General features: G+C 40.9%; 1 protein-coding gene across 4 annotated transcripts in view; it reads right to left on the bottom strand.

Moving 5' to 3' along the window:
- Positions 1–21,226, bottom strand: part of ASTN2 (astrotactin 2) — a 1,072,177-nt gene that overhangs the window by 653,572 nt on the left and 397,379 nt on the right. For all 4 annotated transcript variants that reach the window (XM_056138490.1, XM_056138491.1, XM_056138492.1 and 1 more), the window contains one exon: positions 14,002–14,148. In XM_056138490.1, coding sequence (XP_055994465.1) covers positions 14,002–14,148 — 147 coding nt within the window. The remainder of the gene's footprint in view (positions 1–14,001; positions 14,149–21,226) is intronic.

Genomic DNA, 21,226 nt, shown 5'->3' with positions numbered 1-21,226 from the left:
AACACCAGGTGCTCCCGATGCATCTCCTATCACATCTTTGCTCATGCTGATCCTTTGACCTGGAAGTCCACCTTTCCAGATCTCACTCTCTCCTGCACTCTCCCACAGAGCCTCACTAGCAGTGCCTGGACATCTCTTCCAATGGGTTGATATCCAAGATATGTACCTTCTTGTTTCTTAGAACCCATCTCTATCCAAGCAGGAAACATCCCAGGTTTCCATGACCATCTTGCTGATCCATCCTCCCTCCTTCCCTTCCTCCCTCCCTCCCTTCCTCCCTTCCTCTCTCCCTCCCTCCTTCCTTCCCTCCCTCCCTCCCTCTCTTTCTCCCTCCCTTCTTTTCTTTGTATTGAATCACAGTGAAATACACAGTTACAAAGTTGTTCATTATTGTGTTTCAGTCATATAATGTTCCAACACTCATTGCTTCACCAGTGTACATTTCCCACCACCAATGTCCCCAGTTTCCCTCCCACTTTCACCCCATCTTTTCTTCTCTCTCTCTCTCTCTCTCACTTTCTCTCTTTCTTTTTGGGCATTATGGTTTGCAATACAGATGCTGTAGTTAGGATAGAGAAGGGATCAGTATGACAATAGTTAGAAGTGATCACTGATGCTATAGTTAGGATACAGAAGGGATCAGTATGACAACAATAGTTAGAAGTGATCACTCTACACAAGAACTTAGTGTTGAAAGTAGGTAAAGGGATATACCTTGCTGACTGTTTCTTGTCTTTATTCCCATGTTCTCCACTCTAAAATCTATTCAGGTCTTTGGTTGCTCACCTGCCACCTGTCATATTTTTTTAATGTAGGAGCACTGCTACTTACTCAGCCATTGATTAAGCTGATTGAATTGGGCACAAAATCCACATTACTTTAAAAAATGTTTTTAACTGAATATCCATGAGATAGACCACTACAAAGCTGTTCATAATTGGGTTTCAGTCATATAATGATCCAGCACTCATCTCTCCACTAGTGTATGTTTCCCACCACCAATGTACCCGTTTCCCTGCCACCATCTCCCAACACCCCACGTCCACCCCCAGTCTCCCTTTATGAGAGGCATTTTACCTCTCTCTCTCTCTCTCTCTCTCTCTCTCTCTCTCTCCTTTTCCCTCTGTGCATCATGGTTTGCAATACAGGTTCTGAAAGGTCATGATGTTTGTTCAGAGGATTCAGTATTTTTGTCGGGATGGTAAGTCTGGAGTAGCTTTCCAAATGGGTGACAACTTTGGAGTGTGAATGTGACTGCTGAGGCTTCCAGAAGTACAGATGTGGGGGGAGGTAGCTCATTCCGACTCCAAGAAAGCCTGGAGATTTCCGTCACAAACCCCGCAAACCTGAGTTTTCAGCAGATTATATCTTGGTGAGGTCCATCCCGAGAGGGTGAAGACAGTCCAAGGGTAGAGTGGACCTGCCACTTTAAATAACATAACGGACCCTTTGCTTCCCTTGAGGACATGCTTAGCAATGACAAAACATCTGTTTTATATTATTCCCATGCCACCCTCTAGCTTTCTCCATTACCACCTATCAAGAATGGAATTACCAGGTATAAGCATTTACAGACAGTGAGTCTGAGATCTGATAAAGATTCATAATTTGAGAGTGAAGGATCACGGAGTCAATTGTGAGCTTTGGGTATTGTAAGTCATTGCATGTCTTACCTGATTTATCCCCTCCTATGTTTCTGTGATGGAATCAGTCCCGTTGTATGAATCTGGCACTGAGTTAGGTCAATTATGGGTCCCCCTATAATTTCCTAAGGAGTGCCAAGGTTAAGCAGAGGAAGGAAGTCCCAGAAGGTTCCAGCTAAAGGTGAGGCACCCAGACTTTTAAAAGAGGTTCAACTGCTAAGAACTGCTTTAAACCCAAGGCAGAACATCTGCAGAGATGTTTGGCTTAGATAAGCCAAAATGGTAGCTGGGGAGAAAAGCTAAAAAGCAAAGCTAGGCTGGACACCAAGCGTGGGAAGAAGCATATTAGGGGTGGAAGGGATGTTCAGGTTTTATTGCACCCCTCAGCTTCTCAAATCCCTCTGATGTGGTATGTGTGCACACACCCTTTCTCCTGAGCTCTTCCCTACATCCAGTCTGTACAAGGTCACTATTATGGGAGCTGAGGACTGACTCAGGATGGAGAGGCCCCTTCCCCATTGATTCCCTTCTTTTCCAGCCAGTCTGGAGAGCCTGCAGCCCCTGAAGAATCTTGGCTGGGGTCCTGTTAAGCCTTCTTCAAATGGCAACCTGTGGGCTGTGAAAGGTTTGCTCAGCTGTCTCTACTCCCCAGATCCCGACCCAGGGGGCTTTGTAGCCTTTGAAGGGCCCAAACAAGAGTAGGAAGAGGCAGGGCTTGGGGTGCTAAGGTAATGCCTCCAAAAAGGGTCTCAAGGGCACAAACCTAATAGAATGGCTTATAGAGAGCCTTTTAATTTATTTTAATTGAATCACAGTGATATACATATTTACAAAGTTGCTCTTGATTGGGTTTTAGTCATATGATGTTCCAACACCCATCCCTTTACCATCTTCACCAGTGTACTCTTCCAATGGCAAATGGTCCCAGTTTCCCTTCCGCCCCCTTGTCCTACTGCCACTATGCCAGACACTTCTTCTTCTCCTCCTCTCTCTCTCTCTCTCTCCTTTCCAACTTTTGAGCCTTATGGTTTGCAATACAGATAATGAAAGGTTATCAGGTATATCCCTTTATCTCTGCCCTTCACCCCCTCCCCAACACTCTTGTGGCAAGCTTCCCACCATTGTCCTATCCTCCTTACCCCTGTTTACCCTCACTGTGTGTGTGTGTGTGTGTGTGTGTTGCCAGGTTCCATTCTCCCGCCCCTCTCAGAGAGCCTGGCAAGCTACCGAGAGTATCTTGCCTGCATGGCAAAGCCCGACAAGCTACTTGTGACGTATTCAATATATATTCAATATATCAAACACAGTAACAAGTCTCACAATGGAGACATTACTGGCCCCATTCGAGCAAATCGATGAACAACGGGAGGACAGTGCTACAGTGCTATACACATATATACACATATAATTCCAGAAATGAATGTGGTCATTCTATACCTCTCTCTCTCTCTCTCTCTCTCTCTCTCTCTCTCTCTCTCTCTCTCTCTCTCTCTCTCTCTCCCCCGACACATTTAACTCTACATGATACTCTTTATGTCAATCCATTTATAAGCAAATTTCATGACTCTATTCATTTAAAGGGAACTTTGATTCCCAGTATTGACCATTCCAGTATTAGAGTGTTAGGGCATGGAGATATTTGAAGTAACGTCTTGTTTTCATCATACCTTTTACAGGGAGAAAAAAACAAGCCCCAAAGCCTAGAGAAGTCCAGACTGTGAAGTTAGGGTGACTCAATGGCAAAGCTGGACCTATCACTGTCTTCCACATTCTTGGCTGAATGGACTAGGGCTGCTCATTTGAAATAATTTTACTTGGCACCTTGTGCAATGTGGACATGGTCGACTGCATAAACTTTAGTGTCAAAGGTTTAATTTCTATGACATACTAGAGATAAAACATAAAATATACTCAAGAGGCTACCAAATTAAATGAGGTGCTACTTTACAAGACACCGGGCAAAGGGACTGGTACTTATAGCATCCTGTCAATGAGACTGAGGATAGATGCTGTTACTGTCATCTCTGGGAGACTGGGACTGCATGGTGTATATAAAGATGCGAAATGACTCCATAATCCCTCTGGAAAGACTGTGATATCTCCCAAGTCACCAGTGTCCCAAGTCTAGGGAATACCTCTCTCGGGCTCTGCTTCTTAGCACCACACTGGACCCCCAGCTCAGACCCCTGGCTGTCTTCCATAGTGCTCAGCCTTCATTCCAATCCTAGAGTGTTTCCTGCCACTCTGCGTGCGAATTTCATCTCTGAGTTTCACTCCCGTAAGTCAGGCTCTTGCACGGACCATGTTATACCCATCTCTGAAGACTCAGCCTTTGCCTGATTTAGAGTAGAGGAGGAAAGGCAATATCTTCCAGGTCTGGAAAACAGGTCTTCTGTGTGGCTAAGGGAGTAAAGTTATTATGAAAAAAAGTATTTTTTAAACAATTTTGTTTTCCTTCTGGCCAAACTGAGTCTCCTGGAAATTGTACCTTCTACTCATCTGGACAGACCCTTGGAGACCTCTTTCCAACCCTTTTATCATCTTTATAAATAATAAATCTGGGAACAAATAGAAAGGGAAAAAGCAAAACTTTCTCATAATCAGAACTTCCCTCCTGGTGAGCCAGGGCAGCCAAACACCCCCATCTCTATGAATGCCCTGTTGAAGTGGGGAACAGGAGCACTGCTTTGAAGCAGGGAGTAGTCATGTGGTTTTTAGGGGAAAAATCCTGGGCTTGAGAGATGAATTAATATACTCAAGGTCACAAAACTAGGTATCAGAAGATCTGGAAATAGAACTCATGTCTCCCCGGACTCAAACTTATGTAACTACAGACTACATCACCTTCTTTCTCCCAGCACTGTACCACCCTGCGTCATTTTAAAAGTAGCAAGCCACTAATGATGGAACATCAAACTCTATAATCTTGAGTTCCATCTCATCACAACTCCCACCTGTCACTCTCTCCTCCCAGTCTAAATGTCAAACTGGCCTTCTGCTCACAGCAGCAGAATGGAATTATTAATGAGAAGAAATTACCTTTCTCTACCCTTTGCAGCCATTCTCTCCCCCGAGCCCCACCCCACGTTCCATGGAACGTATTTTTGGACTCAATCTGCTATCAAAATACAGAAATTAGTTTCCAATTTTGGTCTTCAAATGCAGTTAACCCTTTTTGTGAAGAAGGAAAATGGGAAACAATGCACCTTGGCTGGAAGGCCAGCGAACATTTTAGCACAGGGTGTCATGGAAAAAAATCCCACCTTAACTACCTGTGTGATGGTTTCAAAAGCCTGAAAGAGGTTTAGCTTTAGGTACTTAGAACAATTTTTTCAAGAGGGCCCCCCAACCCTCCCCACCACTATTTTACCCATCCAGCCTCTTGCCACACGCTATCTGGAGTTTTATTATTATTTCGGTAAGAAGCAACTTTCCCCCTTCCATGGCTTTGCAGGTTTATACTTTCCTAATGAAGAGTTTTAGAGGGGGGAAAAATGCCAGTTCCACCCTAGGGGAAATCCAGAGCTTCCAGCTCCAGCTTGAAGCTACAAACCACTGCTGAGCAGGTTGTGTATTAAGTACCAGAAGAGGGAGAAGAGGAAAAAGTGTTCACAGTTTATAATTATATTACCAGTTTCATTACAGACCTCATTTCCATCCTGACAGAAACCTAGCTTTGCCTTCTCCCTGTACTCTTTCACGTATAGTTATTAAATCTGGGTTGGAGTTCAACCTATTCTTCCTGATTTCAGCATATTAATATGGTTTATTGGTATTTCATTGCCACCTCCCTCTTGAGTATTCTGAATCTCAGCTCAATTTATAGTTCCCTCTCTTCCTGAGCTCAGGAACAAAGCCGGTTTCATTTTGATGTTGGGGTGGAGGGTGACAAGTGTGAGTTTGACTGGAGTTTCTAATCTTTGGGAATGGGAACAGAAGCATTGGCAAGCAGTCAACCATAGAAGCGATGGCAATGTTCAATTTCTGCACCGTCATTTTCCAGGACAGATCTTCTTAGGCCAGCTGTCGCCCCCCCCCCCCTCATTCATTTTACCAACACAATTTATTATAAATCTATTGGGCCTGGCCTGCATTAGATTTTACCATAGGTTAAGGCGTGGGGGAAAAAAAGGCAGGTCTCTTGCCTCAGAGGAAATTTAAGTCTAGCTATAAAAATCAGTATTTGTTCCTAGACAGAATGATATCTAGGGACACCAACTATGTTTTGGACACTGTCCTGGGTGCAGAATATAATGTGTAAAACAATTAAATATGATCTATATCCCTTAAGAACTTATGACCTAGTCAGAGAGACCAGCATTCACCAGAAGATATATAATTAGAAAATGAAAAAAAAAGTGCAATCTAGACACTACGCAGGGTTTAAGAAGAATGATTAGTAAGGGACTGGAAAGGAGAACAAAAGCTGGGATATTAAAAAAGGGAGGTCAAGCATTGTAGGGTAAATTGAATTTTCTCTGGAAGACAGTAGGGAGGTAGGGAGTTTGCAGGCATGTTTCATGAGCAAAGGTCCTGAGACTGGAAGCAGTCAGGGATATTTAAGGAGCCAACAGAGAGAAAGAGGGGTGCGGTCCTCCAGGAGAGATCCGCCTGGATGTTACAGGAATTTAAAGACCATGCAAAGAAGGTCAATCTAAACAGCAAGCACAATAAGAAGGCCTCACATCATTTCAAGAGGATGTACTGAAAGTTGAGAATTTTTACTTTAAAAGAACGCACAGTTTGCAGTATTGTAAACAAATTAGAGGGGTGCAAGATTTCATGCAGAAGGCCAGTGCTTAGATTCTTCAGGTGTTTCAAGAGTGTACTGAGGCCAGGAAGAAGGTGGAGGCCACTAGAAAGATGCCCATGGAACTTGATGCAACATCTAAGAAAAGGGAGAGTTTTTCTTTTTCTTTTTTTTTTTTTGCTTTTTGGGTTACCTGGCAATGCACAGGGGTTACTCCTGGCTCTGTACTCAGGAATTATCTCTGGCTGTGCTCAGAATAGGATGCTGGGAATTGAACCCAGGTCGGCCACGTGCTAGGCAAACGTCCTACCCACTGTGCTATTGCTCCAGCCCCAAAGGGAGAGCATTTCTTACTGGAGTTTTCTTAGGTGAGGTTTTAGATTTACATAAATGAAGTTATTTTCTTTCTTTTTTTTTTTCAGAAGGAAAGAGAAAAAATGAGCACATTAGAATGGGTAATGCTGCACAATAGGGACCTTGGAAAGGGTGCTGCTGGTGGGGAGCAATGCTTAAGCAAATGCAGAGAGAGAGAGAGAGAGAGGCAGATATGAGGAAGAGAGCTCTGTCTGTATGTGTCTGCAGCCTAGTATGTGCAAAGAAGTGAAGAGAGGAAGAGGCAGGGACCAAATTAGGGAACAATTCTCAACTTGAAGCCAATGGCCCAGAATATTCCAAGGGGGCTACAGGTGAAAAATCACACAAATGGGGGTCATGGCACAGGCTTAGGGGGCAACATGTAGGGTAAGGGCCCATAAAAAGGAAACAAGGAAGGGGGGTGAGAGTTGGAAACAGGTTTTGAAAGCTGTTCCAAATTCTGAACATTTTTTCATAGTACTAAAAGGCCTTGCAGCCATGCCAAACAAAACAAAAGCTCCACTCATTACAGAGCAGGTGGTCTAAGAAACTTTGTTTTAGGTAAGTTTCTTGGAAGTTTGTGCATTGGACACCTTCAGTGTAAAGTAATTTTCCTTTACAAGAGCTGAAAATATTCCCCCATGTACTCAAATCACAATAAATTAGCTCTGTGGTCAATTTACAAAGCCCATTCCTCATTACAGCCCAGTTACAAACCACACATTAGCTCATACTAGGTTGAAAGACAAGATGTAGAAAAAACAACTAATGTAGGAAGAGATTCAGTGTACTTAGTTGTGTGTGTGAGTGTGTGTTTTAAGTTACATCTGTGGCACACTAACAAATTAGACCATCTATGATGAATACTTTCACTTAATGATTTCATAGATGCCTAAGAAATCCCCAGAGAGTGAATTTCTCAACACAATGAACTGAGAATATTTGAATACCACCCTAGTTCAACCCCCAAATTTGTGTCTAATAACTGAATTCCATCTTAACAGGTTTCTTGGCATAGGTATTATTTTCAATACATTTGAAGGTTTGGTTTAAGACAACAGATGATATCATAGCTATTAGGCAACTTGGAAGATATTGTTACATTATGGAAAAATTTATTTATAGGATTTATTAATTGATGAGAGCATAGAATTTCAGTGAATAGTTTCATACCAAAGTTACAATGGCAAGGATATTCTCATGCATTAATGTATAAACTCTTTCTTCTTCTTCTTCTTCTTCTTCTTCTTCTTCTTCTTCTTCTTCTTCTTCTTCTTCTTCTTCTTCTTCTTCTCCTCCTCCTCCTCCTCCTCCTCCTCCTCCTCCTCCTCTCTGTGTGTCCAAATAGGGTATTCAAGAGGCATTCCTAGCCTTCACCTTCCTTCAATCTCATGCTATTTCTAAGCCTAGGTAAAGCATTGGTGACATTCAATGATGATCTTGTAAAGAATAAGCGAATATATCCTGAACAGTTCTAAAACATTGTTTTTAACATTTTATATTCTTTTGAAATGAGTCTGTATCAAAATACCATATAATCTAGCCCAACACACTCCTTCACTTCTTTTCTATGGCTTCACCAGAATGCGGTCATTAATTCTCAGGAAATTCCCTACGATGGGGAACTCATTACCTTGCAATGACCCTCTCCTAATATTAAAAAAATATTATCACAACCCTAACATTTGTACGATTTATTGATCCATTTACTAGGTCTCAGATACTGAGAGAAAAGCTTTATGAGCATTATTTCATTTCTTCTTCCCAATAACTCTAGGAGATAAGTACTGCTATTATCTCCACTTTGTAGATAATGAGGCTGAAGCTGGGCCTGTGAAGACATCTTCACACTAAGATTCCATCTTCTCTCTTTCCATCCACCCTCATCATCCATATAAATCCAGGATTACTTCATGAACACTTTAAGAAGCCTGCTCCATTTTTCTGTTCTGTTTTCGGGTTATCTCCCCAGCAGTGCTCAGGGTTTACTCTGCATTCAAGAGTTACTCCTAGCCATGCACAAGGGACCATAGTGGATGCCAGGGATTGAATCTAGGTAAGTGCCCTACCCACTGTATGTTCTCCAGTTCCAAATCCTGATCCACATTTCAAAGACAAATAATAACTGACAAGGCCATATCTGTGGTAGCTTAGGACATGGAATAACCTTTGACAGGGGGCTTAGGTGGACTTAGATATCATGCCATGCTTCATTTCTGTGTTATCGCTAGTCAAATTGTTTATCATCCTATGAACCCACTTTTTATGTATGCAAAATAAGAATGCAAATATCACTTCATAGTTCTTTTGTGAAAATTATGTCAGAATTCTGTATACAGTGTTCTGAACACTGACATGTTTTGAAATGTATAATCAATAATATTAAATGCACCTTTTTCTAGGTTCCTCCAACTTTTCTTATAGAATAGCTTGCTTCCACCCTGTCCTTAAAGATGTCATAGGTATCTACAATATTTTTTTTAATTCTTTGAGTAGAAATCCCCTCTTCTGGATGATTTACAAGGCATAATTGACTCATTTCCTTCAAATTAAAATTTTAGGAATGGAAAAAAGAACTCTATTGTTACCTGTTTACTCTTGAGTGGAACCATCTTACCAACTTAATCTAAACAACTATTCCTTTAAAAGATGTCTCCTCTACCTTCTTACTATAGGGAGAGAATACTGAGTCCTGGATTACACTGGCTGCCTCAGTGGGAGCAAAAGCCAAGGAAAGACAATGAGTGCTTAATGTTAATCAATAACCACTCATCAGTAACTCTACCTGCAAGACTATTTGAATGAAACCACGAATAATCAGTGATTCTTTGTTCTAATACTTAGATTAGGACCAGAGACATAGAAGAGAAGGTAAAGCACTTATCTTGCACACAGCTGATTTTGGTTCAGTCTTTGGCACAACCTATGGCTCCCAGAGCCCTGTCAAATGTGATCACTGAGCACTGAGCTGGGAGTAAGTTCTGAGCACACCTGGATGTGGCTCCCAAACCAAAACCAAACCAAACAAAAAACTCAGAGTAGATAATCCACATTGTGTTCCATACAAAAGACAGTTCCATTAGAATGACACAATCAAAGATAGAAGAATCCAAAACCTATTATGTAGGCCATAAAAGTTTTTAAGGAGTTATTCCATCTGTTATATGGAAGAAAAATTTACTCACACAGATATATCAATACAGCTTGCATATTTTTGTTAAAGGGACCATCAAAAGTTTTTGTTAAGAATTCTAATACTTGGGCTCTTAGCCTGAAGGACATGATTCATTAGATTTGAGGATTATAGGAAAAATGGCCCAGATGCAGATGAGTTACAGACAACAGGTAGAAAACAATGCTAACTTCACTAAGATGAATTCAGTCCATCTTTAACTGTGTGCTTAGCCAAACAAAAAGTCAAGAGTGGCCTTGAGAATGCCCAGACCAAAAAGAAAAGGGTGATATTTGCCAAGGGCTTAGATGGGGGCTGTGTCAGTATTTATTGCTCTTGCCAGCTGGGCTCTGAACAAGTGCTCTATTGTGCCGACCTTTCCCCCATAATGGTCAGTAAGCATCAAGTAAAACTATGTTGTAACACAAAGGGCAGAATTCATTTTCTTCCTGGAAACCAAACCTATTACTCAGCCCTTACAATGCTGCACCACCATGGACAGCCCATCCCTACAGGACTAGCCTGAGGACTTTCTAAGAAAAGATTGGCCAGTTAGCAGATAAAGCTCACAGGAAAAGGTGAGTGAAGTGACAAAAGTGAACACTGTGTTAGCCATAGTCTGAGATGTGGCCCGGTCTTAATGCAGTTTCTCCCATTTGAAGGCCTGCTGTCATCTGGATAGCCATCACCATGATGATGTTGTCACCATGATGATGATGTCACCATGATGATGTTACTAGACAACGGTTGCTAGGTAAAGGGTATGTTATGATCTTGATGCATAAATATTTGTTTAAAAAAGCAGTGACTATATACTTGGAACATTGCTACATAGAGTATTTATGCTATATTGCAATGCATTATAAGTACTAATTTCACAAAGATAAGATTTAAGGATTTAAGGATAAAACCATCGTCTACCCTCTTGTCCCCCTCCCCCATACAAATCTCATCTCTTCATAAAGCAGAACTAGGAAAGTCACCTGTGCAATACATAAGACTGGTTCCTTCCTAGATAGGTCTTCATCTCCATTGAAAACTTCTTTTATTTTACTTTTGTTATATTCCTCTTCAAGCACTAGTTTCCTTATCTGTCAAATGGAGATAATAAAAACTACTTTGTTCAGCTACTGGAGGGAGATGGAATGAACAGTGCATGTAGATTAAACTTCCATACAAGGCACTGGGGTTATTTGGAGGAAAGTCTACTTTAATAAAACTACAAGACATCCATCTGCCTAACTTCATGCCCAGGCTGCTCTCAGAATTCCTTCTGATTCCCAAAAGATTGAGAACCTTACAGAGTTAATATCTTCCAATGTGAGTCCCTTCTTTGGTGAGCATATAATGGATTTTCAATTCCATTTTCATAGCTGAGACTAGCTACTCTCAGCTATTTGTTTCCTATACCTTTGAGTCCTCCCATATTCCTGCTTTTGATATCTCTCCCTTTATGGATGATTTTAAGAATAAGAGTAATGATAACCACTAGTTACTGAGCCATCACAATGTTTTATATACTCACTAGCCATTTTATACACATCATGTCATTCCATCTTTTCAAAATAATTCCCATTTACAGATGAGAAAAAAATGAGATTTGGGGAGCTTAACTGACTCTCCTACATTTATAGCCATACCTCATTTTAAAGGTTATGGTCCTAACCAAGATGTTATAACACATCAAGAAAGGTACTCCATTTTGCCTCAAGAATGAGGCACTTCGGGTTAGATTCTTCTAGCACTGTTCGTCATGTTTGTGCCAGCACATTGCTAGTAATTTATTCTTCCTTATTATTTTCAATTTTCTTTTATTTCTAGGCATAATCTGAAGTAATTTCCCTTACTTGTTGCCTCTTTTCTATTCTATTCATTCATTCAACACATATTCATGACTGTCCAGTGGACCAGGAAGTATGCTGGCAGCAAGAACACAACAGCTTTTCCCAGAGACACAACACCCATCCTCAAAGAGATTGTGATCTCAGCATAGACACAGACAGGACCACCCAGTTATAAAATTTTAGATGTATGACAGATGTCAAAGAAGTTCTGTAAGATATTTTTATCATTTACATTGTATAGATGCAAAGCCTGAGGCTAAGCAAGGTGAGTTACTCCCTAAACCACCAGACTTCACAAGAAAAAGAAGCAGAACAAGTACTTAATTCTGTTTTCATTATTCCATGAAATTTTCCTTTAGCCATTAAACTATTCACCATGACCTTGGAATTGTTGATTAGCCTTTTGGAACTCCATTTGTACACACACAAAAATAAATATTCAAAATTAGGATGTTTTGAAGGCCAAAAATAAATATTAAGAACTAAAATGTTTTGAAGGTATAACAATAATGAGGTATAATAATAATGAGCAGTAACTAATGAGGATGAAAGATAAATCACGTGTTTTTGATCATGGCTGAGATTGTCCCTATTGGTTTTCCAATGCCATCAGTCCTTGCTCCCATTTTCCCATCCCTGTATTTCAGCTGCATCTAGGTTCTAACCACTCTTGCAATACGAAGCTTCATGAGCCTACCTGTCTAACGCTTCTCTAAATTATATTTCTTCTGCCCCACTCTGCACTACTTTATTCATAGGGTTGCCTATCTTAGGTGTACATAAGAACTGATAAGGATGAAAGTAAACTGAATATACCTCAGATGGGAAATGCTAACCTTATTTTCTCTTCAAGTGAAAACCAAATAAGGGCATGTTCACTATGGCAAAGTGAAAGCAACACAGGTTGTACTGATTGAGAGTTGGGGGTTTCTGAAAAAGGGGTTAAAATGCTACTTTGGCCAAACATATTGAAGAAATTGGTACTAAGTACTATATACTGTGACTTAAGAATGAGAAATAAGTTTAGGGTACATTAGGAAAAGACTAAACAAATAGGGCAACAATCTCAACAGCATTCAACACACATTCAAAGGGAAAAGATTAAAAAATAATAGTTCTAGTAATATTTTACTAGAGGTGAGAAGTGTAGTTATCCCTTAACTGGAATGGGGCATAAAAGGGCAGGACATGTTTTATGATTTGATCTGGATTGATGCCTATGAAAAAGTTAACTAAGCAGTATGCTTAACATATGTCTTATTTGTTGTACTTATGATAATTTCCAACACATTTAAAAATAGTAATGCTGAGCGAGTACAAGTGTTTGGGGAAAGAGGCCCCCTCACATCCTACTAGAGTAGATAAAATAACTTTATTGGAGGGCACTTTAGCAATAGATATCAAGCACCTTAATCAGTTTCAGGGACCGTGCTCTCTGCAAATGATGTTAGTGACTATGGTCTCTCATTAATTCAAATTAATTGGGCGAAGAGTAAATGGTAGGATGTAAGATACTTGTAAAGCACATTTACATGGAATGAGATATAAGTAGTCTCCAGGACACTCGGGAAATTCCAACAAAGCTCATGTAGATTTCCCTGTCATAATTTTAAATCAGCAAATCCCCCACCACTGTGTGTGTGTGTGTGTGTGATGGGGAGTAGATTTACTTCGGAATGGGTATGACAAACAGAACAGTAGATTTCTCTGAAATGGTGCAGTCTCTCTGCACTCACATTTATTTATTTTTTTTTTTTTCATTTTTTTTTATTAGTGAAACACCATGAAGTACACTTATAGACTCACAAATTTTTGTGCTTGGGTTTCAGTTATACAATGATCAAGTACCCATCCCTCCACCAGTGCCCATCCTCCCCCACCACGGGTCCTAGCATCCCTCCCCCCCATCCTCCCCCCCCCTCCCACCCTGCCGCTGTGGCAGGGCATTCCTCCCTGTTCTCTCTCTCTCTTCTTTTGGGTACTGTGTTTTGCCAGAGAGGCATTGTGCACTCACATTTAAATTCTTTCTTAATTCAATAAAATCCATCCTTCCATGGAGATTTTTTTTTAGTTAAATTCAAATAATGGAGGACTCTGAGCAACAAGGGTCTCTTCCCAACACCTTGGTTAGTCATTTAATCCCTGTAATATAATTTGAAGGGTACAGCACATCTGGAGGACACTGACCAGCCAGGAGTTCAAAATGGGTGTGAAACATGTCCTCGACATAGCTCTTACCATCTGCAATGAAGTGTTCAGGCACATGCAGAGTCACCTTCACAGTGAGTGGACAGGACATCTGGCTGCCACATACCATGGCCAGGATGCAGGAGCTCACAGCAATCAGTGTCAGGGCTGTCTTGTTCACTGGGCTTTTCAACAAACCTGGTGACAGAGAGACACACACAAAGACATCATTCTATTAAGAGGTGACGAAGTACAGTAGCAGAGAGTTTGAGAACCTGATTATTTTACTCAAAGGTTGGGGAAGGGTGAACAAAGGAAATAGATTTCTCAACTTCTGGGCTTACAATGATATCTCCGTGCTCTCTATTGGGTTTTGATTCAACAGTATTCAAAATGGGTTGATTATTTCTCTTATTAAAAACAAAAGAAACATACTTCCTGAAAATGATGGTGAACTCTCATTCCTACCCGACCTTTCTGTGAAGCTGGTTAGTCTTCTATTTCTCTTCTTCTTTCTCTGTCTATGTCTTTCTAGTTTATGGGTCATACCTGGAAGTACTTAGGGATCCTCCCGGTGGGACTCAGGGGACTATACTGGATGCCCAGTGAGGATCAAACCCAGGTCAGCACTGTACTATTTCTCTGGCCCCAAAGTTCAGTAACAAGATGAGATTAATCCTTCTGCTCTCTTTCAAAGTCAATTGAGAAGGCGCCATGATGGTGAGGACTTAAAGAGAGGATTATGGGCTTGCAAATTTGATGATCCTGGTTTGCAATTCTAGATTTAATTATCTCTGTCTGTATTATCTGCTTCCATCACTGAATATTTGTTTTCTTAGGTGTTTATTGAGGATGATTCAATTCCAAAGCATATTAGATGTATAGTGCCTATCATCTGAAAGGGGACACGAGTAGCTGATCAGTTAAACCAATTTCCTAGCACAGCAGATAGGGCATTTGCCTTGCACATGGTCGGCCCGGGTTCAATTCCTCTGTCCCTCTTGGAGAGCCCAGCAAGCTACTGAGAGTATCCCACCCACACAGAAGAGCCTGGAAAGCTCCCCGTGGCATACTCGATATGCCAAAATCAGTAACAAGTCTCACAATGGAGACATTACTGGTGCCTGCTTGAGCAAATCAATGAACAATGGGAGGACAGACAGTGACAGTCACTGAACAACTACCATGTGAAACACATCTTAGAAGGATATGGGCTGGAGAGATAACAGAGCAGGTAATAGGGCATTATCCCTGTAAGCAACTGACCTAGGTTTGACCCACAGCAGCCCCACCAGGAGGAATCCCTGAGCTCAGAGCCAGGATTAAGCCCAAAGCAATATCAGGTATTGCTACAAAACAAAACAACAAAAATAAAAGGATAGTTCCTGGAACTGGTGAGATAGTAAAGGTATTAGGGTGCATGCCTTGCATGTACATGACTCAGAGTTGAACCCCAGTTGAACCACACAGATCCCCAAACATCTCAAAGTATAGCCCCAGTTGCCCTCAAACACTTCAAGATATGACCCTAGCTGTCCTCAGAAGCACAGGGCCTGAGCATTGCATATGTGAGAATGTTTGTCCCCTCCCCCACCAACAGAAAGAACAGTCCCTGATCTTCAGAAACTTAATAGACTTTGGGTCAGTGGCGGACCTATCCACAGCTAATTAGACGCCGAGATGAGAGGTAGAGTGGGCACAGAGCAGGAAGGGGACTTTTGCTTGGGAAAATTAAAGACAATTTCATCGGTGCAGTGGAATGAATAGATTGGATCTGCTTGGCAAGGGGAGCCAGGGCTGGCAGAGAAAATCCACAGACTACATTCTAAGCTCCCATTGTGTCTCATTATTTAGGTTTTGCGATTCACCTCTACTTCCAAGGTTTTGATTACCATTTTTAAAACTATGACTATAAAATTTCTATTATACACTAAGCTCTTTTTTTTTATCAAATCTCTATAAATAAAATTCCCCTTTACTTCATTCTTCAGTGGATATACCTCAGAGAAGACAATAAAAATAGCAAACAATACACAGAAAATTATTTGGGTGTAATTTTATATGGAGAGAGACAGTACAGCAGGTTAAGTATTTGTTTTACACACAGTTTACCTGGGTTCAAACCCTGGCACCCTATATGGTCCCCGGAGACCACCTGGAGTGATCTCTGAGCACAGAGCAAGGATTAATCCCTAAGCATTTCTGGGTGTGGTCTCAAAACAAATGAATAAAGAAACAAAACTGGACATAAAGTTTTCTTCTTAGCAACCCCACTCCGTCTCCTCCTATGTTCCCCAGCTGATTTTGCAAGCACCCCCATCTAAACTCATGATAAATGCAGATTTATTTTCCAGTTTCCTATTTTTTTTCTTTATAATGTCTACACAGCTGTGCAAAGTAAACTATGTCCTTAGCATTTTCATCTGTCCCAGATTCTATCTTCTATCATGCTTGTGAAATAAGAGAAGTGAGGGAGTGGTGGCGACAACCTTCTGTGCGTTTCCCCCCCCACCACCACCACCCCCTTGTTTTGGATCTCTGGCCACTAGAGGAGGATGCCATCTGTGCTCATTAGCCTGGTGCCAGACCTTTCACTGTGGTTCCCTTAACTCAAGCCTCTGCTGTTCCTACCTCGCCCCGTTGCTGGCAGAGCTGCCTTCCCGCAGAGCTACCTTCAAGACTCCTCATCACATTCATATTCTTATTGGTGATATTTCTTTTGCACTGAAACCCACTTGTTTCCTTGTTTGCTTTCATTCTTAGGGATGAAATTTGAATAGAAATCTCTTTCCCTCTAGGCAGAAAAAAAACTACCTACACTCATGGCGCTTCTCAAAATATCTTATTGAAACACTTGGTCTAGTAAACAGGTGGCAAACTCCTTGAGGGTAGATACCACGTTGTATGTTCCTAATGCAATGTCCAGAATAGTGTCCAGCACATGATGACCTCTCAGCAAATACATTAGTACTTCTAGGGATGACAGGAACAATTTCAGCAACCAGACACAGGCACTGCCCAACCCAAACATATGCCAGTCAGAAGTGAACGGTAGCCAATGTGGACATGTTCTAGAGGGATATATGGGGTAGGGGTAGGGAGAGGAAAGCATGATTTGGACCACACTAGGCTGTGTTCAGGGAATCTTTCAGGCTTTGTGCTCAGGAGTCACTCCTAGTAGTGCTGTGTGTGTGTGTGGGGGGGGGGTTGGGGAAGGATTATATGTGGAGCTGGGGATTAAACTAGGATCAGCTACATATAAGGCAAGTGTTTACAACCTTTCTGTACTATCTCAAGGCTCTAGATAGCCATTAACTTAATTAAACAACACAGAGCTGCCTGAATGAAGGAAACTGTATCATTACCACCTTCTGATTTCTCATAGCAAACTCACTATTTTGTGAGGAACCTTAGAAGACTGCTTTAATTTAAGAATAGGATTCTTGAATCAATGAGCAAAACTAAACAAGAAAAGAATCTTCAGCAGTAAGAACACAATTATGGTTATCAAAAAGGAAGGGGGAAGAGACAAGTAAATCGTACAAAAGGGATTGATGATTTGGTGGAGAATGGAAACGAGATTTTTTTTCTGGTAGTACATACTGATGATAACTTACAACACCACATACCTGAAACCTGTTTAATATTGCAAGCCAAAGTTACTTCAATAAAAATAATCAACAAACTAAACAGGTTCTTGTCTTTATTGTCAGTCCAAGGATGATGCTTGACTTATGCTAAAAACTTTTTATGTACTTGTGAGTGCTGTAAAATATTTGTAGAATGGAATAGATAAAAGAAACAGAAAAAAAGGATGGTTCTGGTTTTAGGAGATGGAGTCTACTTAAACCTACAAGGACCCTCCCCCCCACGTCTTCCCCCAACACACAGAATTTTATCTCTTATCTAAGAGTAATAGCTATTTCAACCCTAATAATATAAACATTTTAGAAAGTAAATAGCATAAGTCAGATAATATCAATATTTTATGCTAGAAAGACTATGGACTAAGAGTTGGTGAATTTCACGGGTTTTCCTTAATGTTAATATAGTTGCCCACAACAAGATAATTAGCAAAGCCCTCAGATGATGGCAGAGGCTCTTAGCTTCCTCCTCTAGATCTTATGGAAACTATTCTGAGATGAAGAATACCTAAGGATGAGGTATGAAAGGTAGTTGGAGATTCTGTCAGTGGTAAGGTGGATGCCTGTATGGATAGCAGCAGCATGGTTGCAATATGGTATATTACACCTGGTCATCGGACACAAAATGGTTTGGACCAATATACCCCTTTTATTCATTGACCAATGACCAGAAACACCATCCAAGCTCCAAAGGGCTATTTTCCAGCTTGGGGGAAGTCAGCTATGAGTCTAGAATTGGTTTACTTATACAACCTGCTTGGATTCATACTTAGGCTGTTTATTTATTTATTTTTTTTCGTCTGTATCATTTAAGATTTCACAGAAACCCAGAGCCTTTATAAGTTTATCGGGTATAGAGCAAAGTCACATTAGTTTATGGATGCTCATTTTCAAATCTAGAAAATAAGAATACAATGATGTATCATTTAAGAGATTTGAAAGAAACATATGAGATAGCAAATGCATAGCTCAGGTTCTGGCACCTGGTAAGTTCTTAGTCAATGAACATTTGTGAGTCAGACACATCTTCATTGACAGTAGAGACTAAGACTTTTTTATCTCTTTATTCAACACTTTATCAGAAAATATTAGCAGGAGTGATAGCACAGTGGGTAAGGTACTTGCCTTGCATGTGGCCACCCTGGGCTCAATCCTGGCATCCCGTATAACTGCCTGAACACCACCAGGAGTGATTCTTGAATGCAGGACTAGGAGTAACCTCTGAGCATCACTGGATGTGGCCTCAACTCCACCCAAACTCCCAAAAGAGAAAAAAAATCTTAGAAAATGGATTAGTCTTTATGGAATAAATTGAAGCCAAAAGCCAAAAAAATGGCTAGTCAAGAGTAAGTCCTAAAATTAGGGAGGGAGAAAGAGGAATAGAGTACGCAAATAAACAGGGTCCAGGGTCCTGAAGTAATGATTTATCAAACAAAAAAAAAAGACTGAATCACTATTGTCTCTGTAATTCAGGAACAGGAAAGCATGCCAGCCAAGTCTACACACAGGCCAGATGCCCATGGTGCAGCCATGGGAGCTTGGGAAGTTTCCATGGCAACTGGACCTAGCAGAAACTTCACAGTGGGACTCAAACAGAGGTGACTTCTTAAGAGTTTCTGTCCCAGGGAACTGAGCATCTGCAGCTTAGCTCTGGGTAAAGACTGCAGATAGCAGCAAAGTAGAAATTATCAGTACTTCAATGCCTACTGACTTCTCGTCCAGGCTCCATGCTGCATAGCATGAAGCAAAGCAAGGAAGAAAGACTCCATCTGTTGAGAGCTTACTATGATTAAGGCACTATTTCTCGTTCTTACTTATATGGCTCTATCAATCTATCCACTCATCCATTCACCTTTTTATTTCTCTGTATACACAGTTATCCACGTACACATGCACACATGATTAACCCAAATTTATCAAACACTAACTCTTTCCTTGCACTCTTCTAGGTAGTCCACAGTGGAAATAATAGTGAACAAAATAGTGAAAGTCCTTGAGGGAAAAGGTCCTTCTTCAATATTCAGAGCAAATTATTTCTACTAACCCTATGTTACATATCAACGGAGGGGTCAGAACAATGCAATGTCTAAGGCTGCACAATCAAATGCAGTAGAGGGAGACCAGACCAGCCCTTGCCACCTTCTCACCTAAATGATCTCCTAGTTCACCACAGAATTGAAGACCCTGCATAGCACCATGTCAACACCTTCAGACCCAGACCTGCATAGGTCCTAATCCTTGCTTCCCACAAAATAGCCACGGAATTGTTGCCAGTTGGTTTTGCTGTGATAAGATAATTTTTTTTCTTCTAGAACAGGGATACAGTGCTTCCCTTCTTTCAGATATGACCTAAGGACAAAGTAAGGCAATGTATGATTGAAACCCTTGCCCCCGCCCTTATGCATAAGAAATACACTAAATGATAGACCCAGATCATACTGTAAGCATCCTCAGACGGTAAAGGGCATGAAATCCCTGGTTCACACCCCAGTTTCTGCCCATCACTTGCAGTGAAGTGAGCTAGACTGTGGGAATAGAATTCCACGAGGGTCTATCGATTGCTAGAACTGGAGAAAGTTAATAATCTAATTTCCCTTTTGCCACTCTACCCACCGACCCCCCAGCTCAACTCCTCTCAAGGCAGCCAAGAATGGCATAAGATGCATTGCTTGAGAAATGTGACCGGAAATAACTGGGCATTGTTGATCCACACACTGCCTATAATTTGGGCTTTGATTGATTCTCGGTTTTGAAATGCCAAGTTGAGAGAACAAAATCAAATTTAAGCTAAATTTGGAATTGAATCAATCACATTTTACAATGAAGGAAATAGATCTATCCCCTTCAGACCGCTGTGTGTGGAAAACTTAAAGCTATTCTCCCTACATCGATTTCTTTCTGCTGTCACCTCTGGTGGACAAGAGACTAGGCCCTAAGGTAAGAAGTCATTTAGATATTTAAATAGCAACAGGGATCAGAATGAGGAAAAATGTTCTAGAAATTCAGGACTGGTAGAGCCCAGGAGGTGGCTGCATGATCTAGAAAATTAGAAATGGTCAAAGTACTGGATCTAAACACAGAGATTCACACCCAAACTCCTCCACTGAATGGCGGTCTAAATTTTGTTGAGTTTCCTAAGTCTCAGAGTATCAGTCTTCTAATCTGTAAATTGGTAGTGATCATCTGTAACAGGTAGAGAAGTTGACTAGATCAAATGGGAGATGGTCATATAATGGTAAGCATGTGAACTTAGTTTTCTGCCAATGCTTGGTTTCTTTCTTTTCATCTCAATTCTTCAAATTTACCAAGCCCAACATTAGCCATCTACAATGTCATCAGCAGGATATGTCATAATTTAGCTAGAGATAAAATACTGGCTTTCATTCTAAGGAGATGAGACCCATGAGCAAGTCACCTTATCTCTCTAAGTCCCAGTATACTTATCTGTCAGTAAATAAATTATAAGTAGTGATTTCACAAGCATCTAGTATGCGCCACACCTTACAGTTCCTGTGCTCTCATTACTTCTATGCTGATAATGTGTACAAGCATGTCGGACTATATTAGGAGCTTAATGACCATCTATTGAATAAATGAAGGAAGAAAGGAAGGAAAGAATGACTGCTTAAATG

The sequence above is a fragment of the Sorex fumeus genome, unplaced genomic scaffold (assembly GCF_029834395.1).
Source record: "Sorex fumeus unplaced genomic scaffold, SorFum_2.1 ptg000129l, whole genome shotgun sequence".
NCBI lineage: Eukaryota > Metazoa > Chordata > Mammalia > Eulipotyphla > Soricidae > Sorex > Sorex fumeus.
This window is presented reverse-complemented; position numbering and strand designations above follow the sequence as displayed.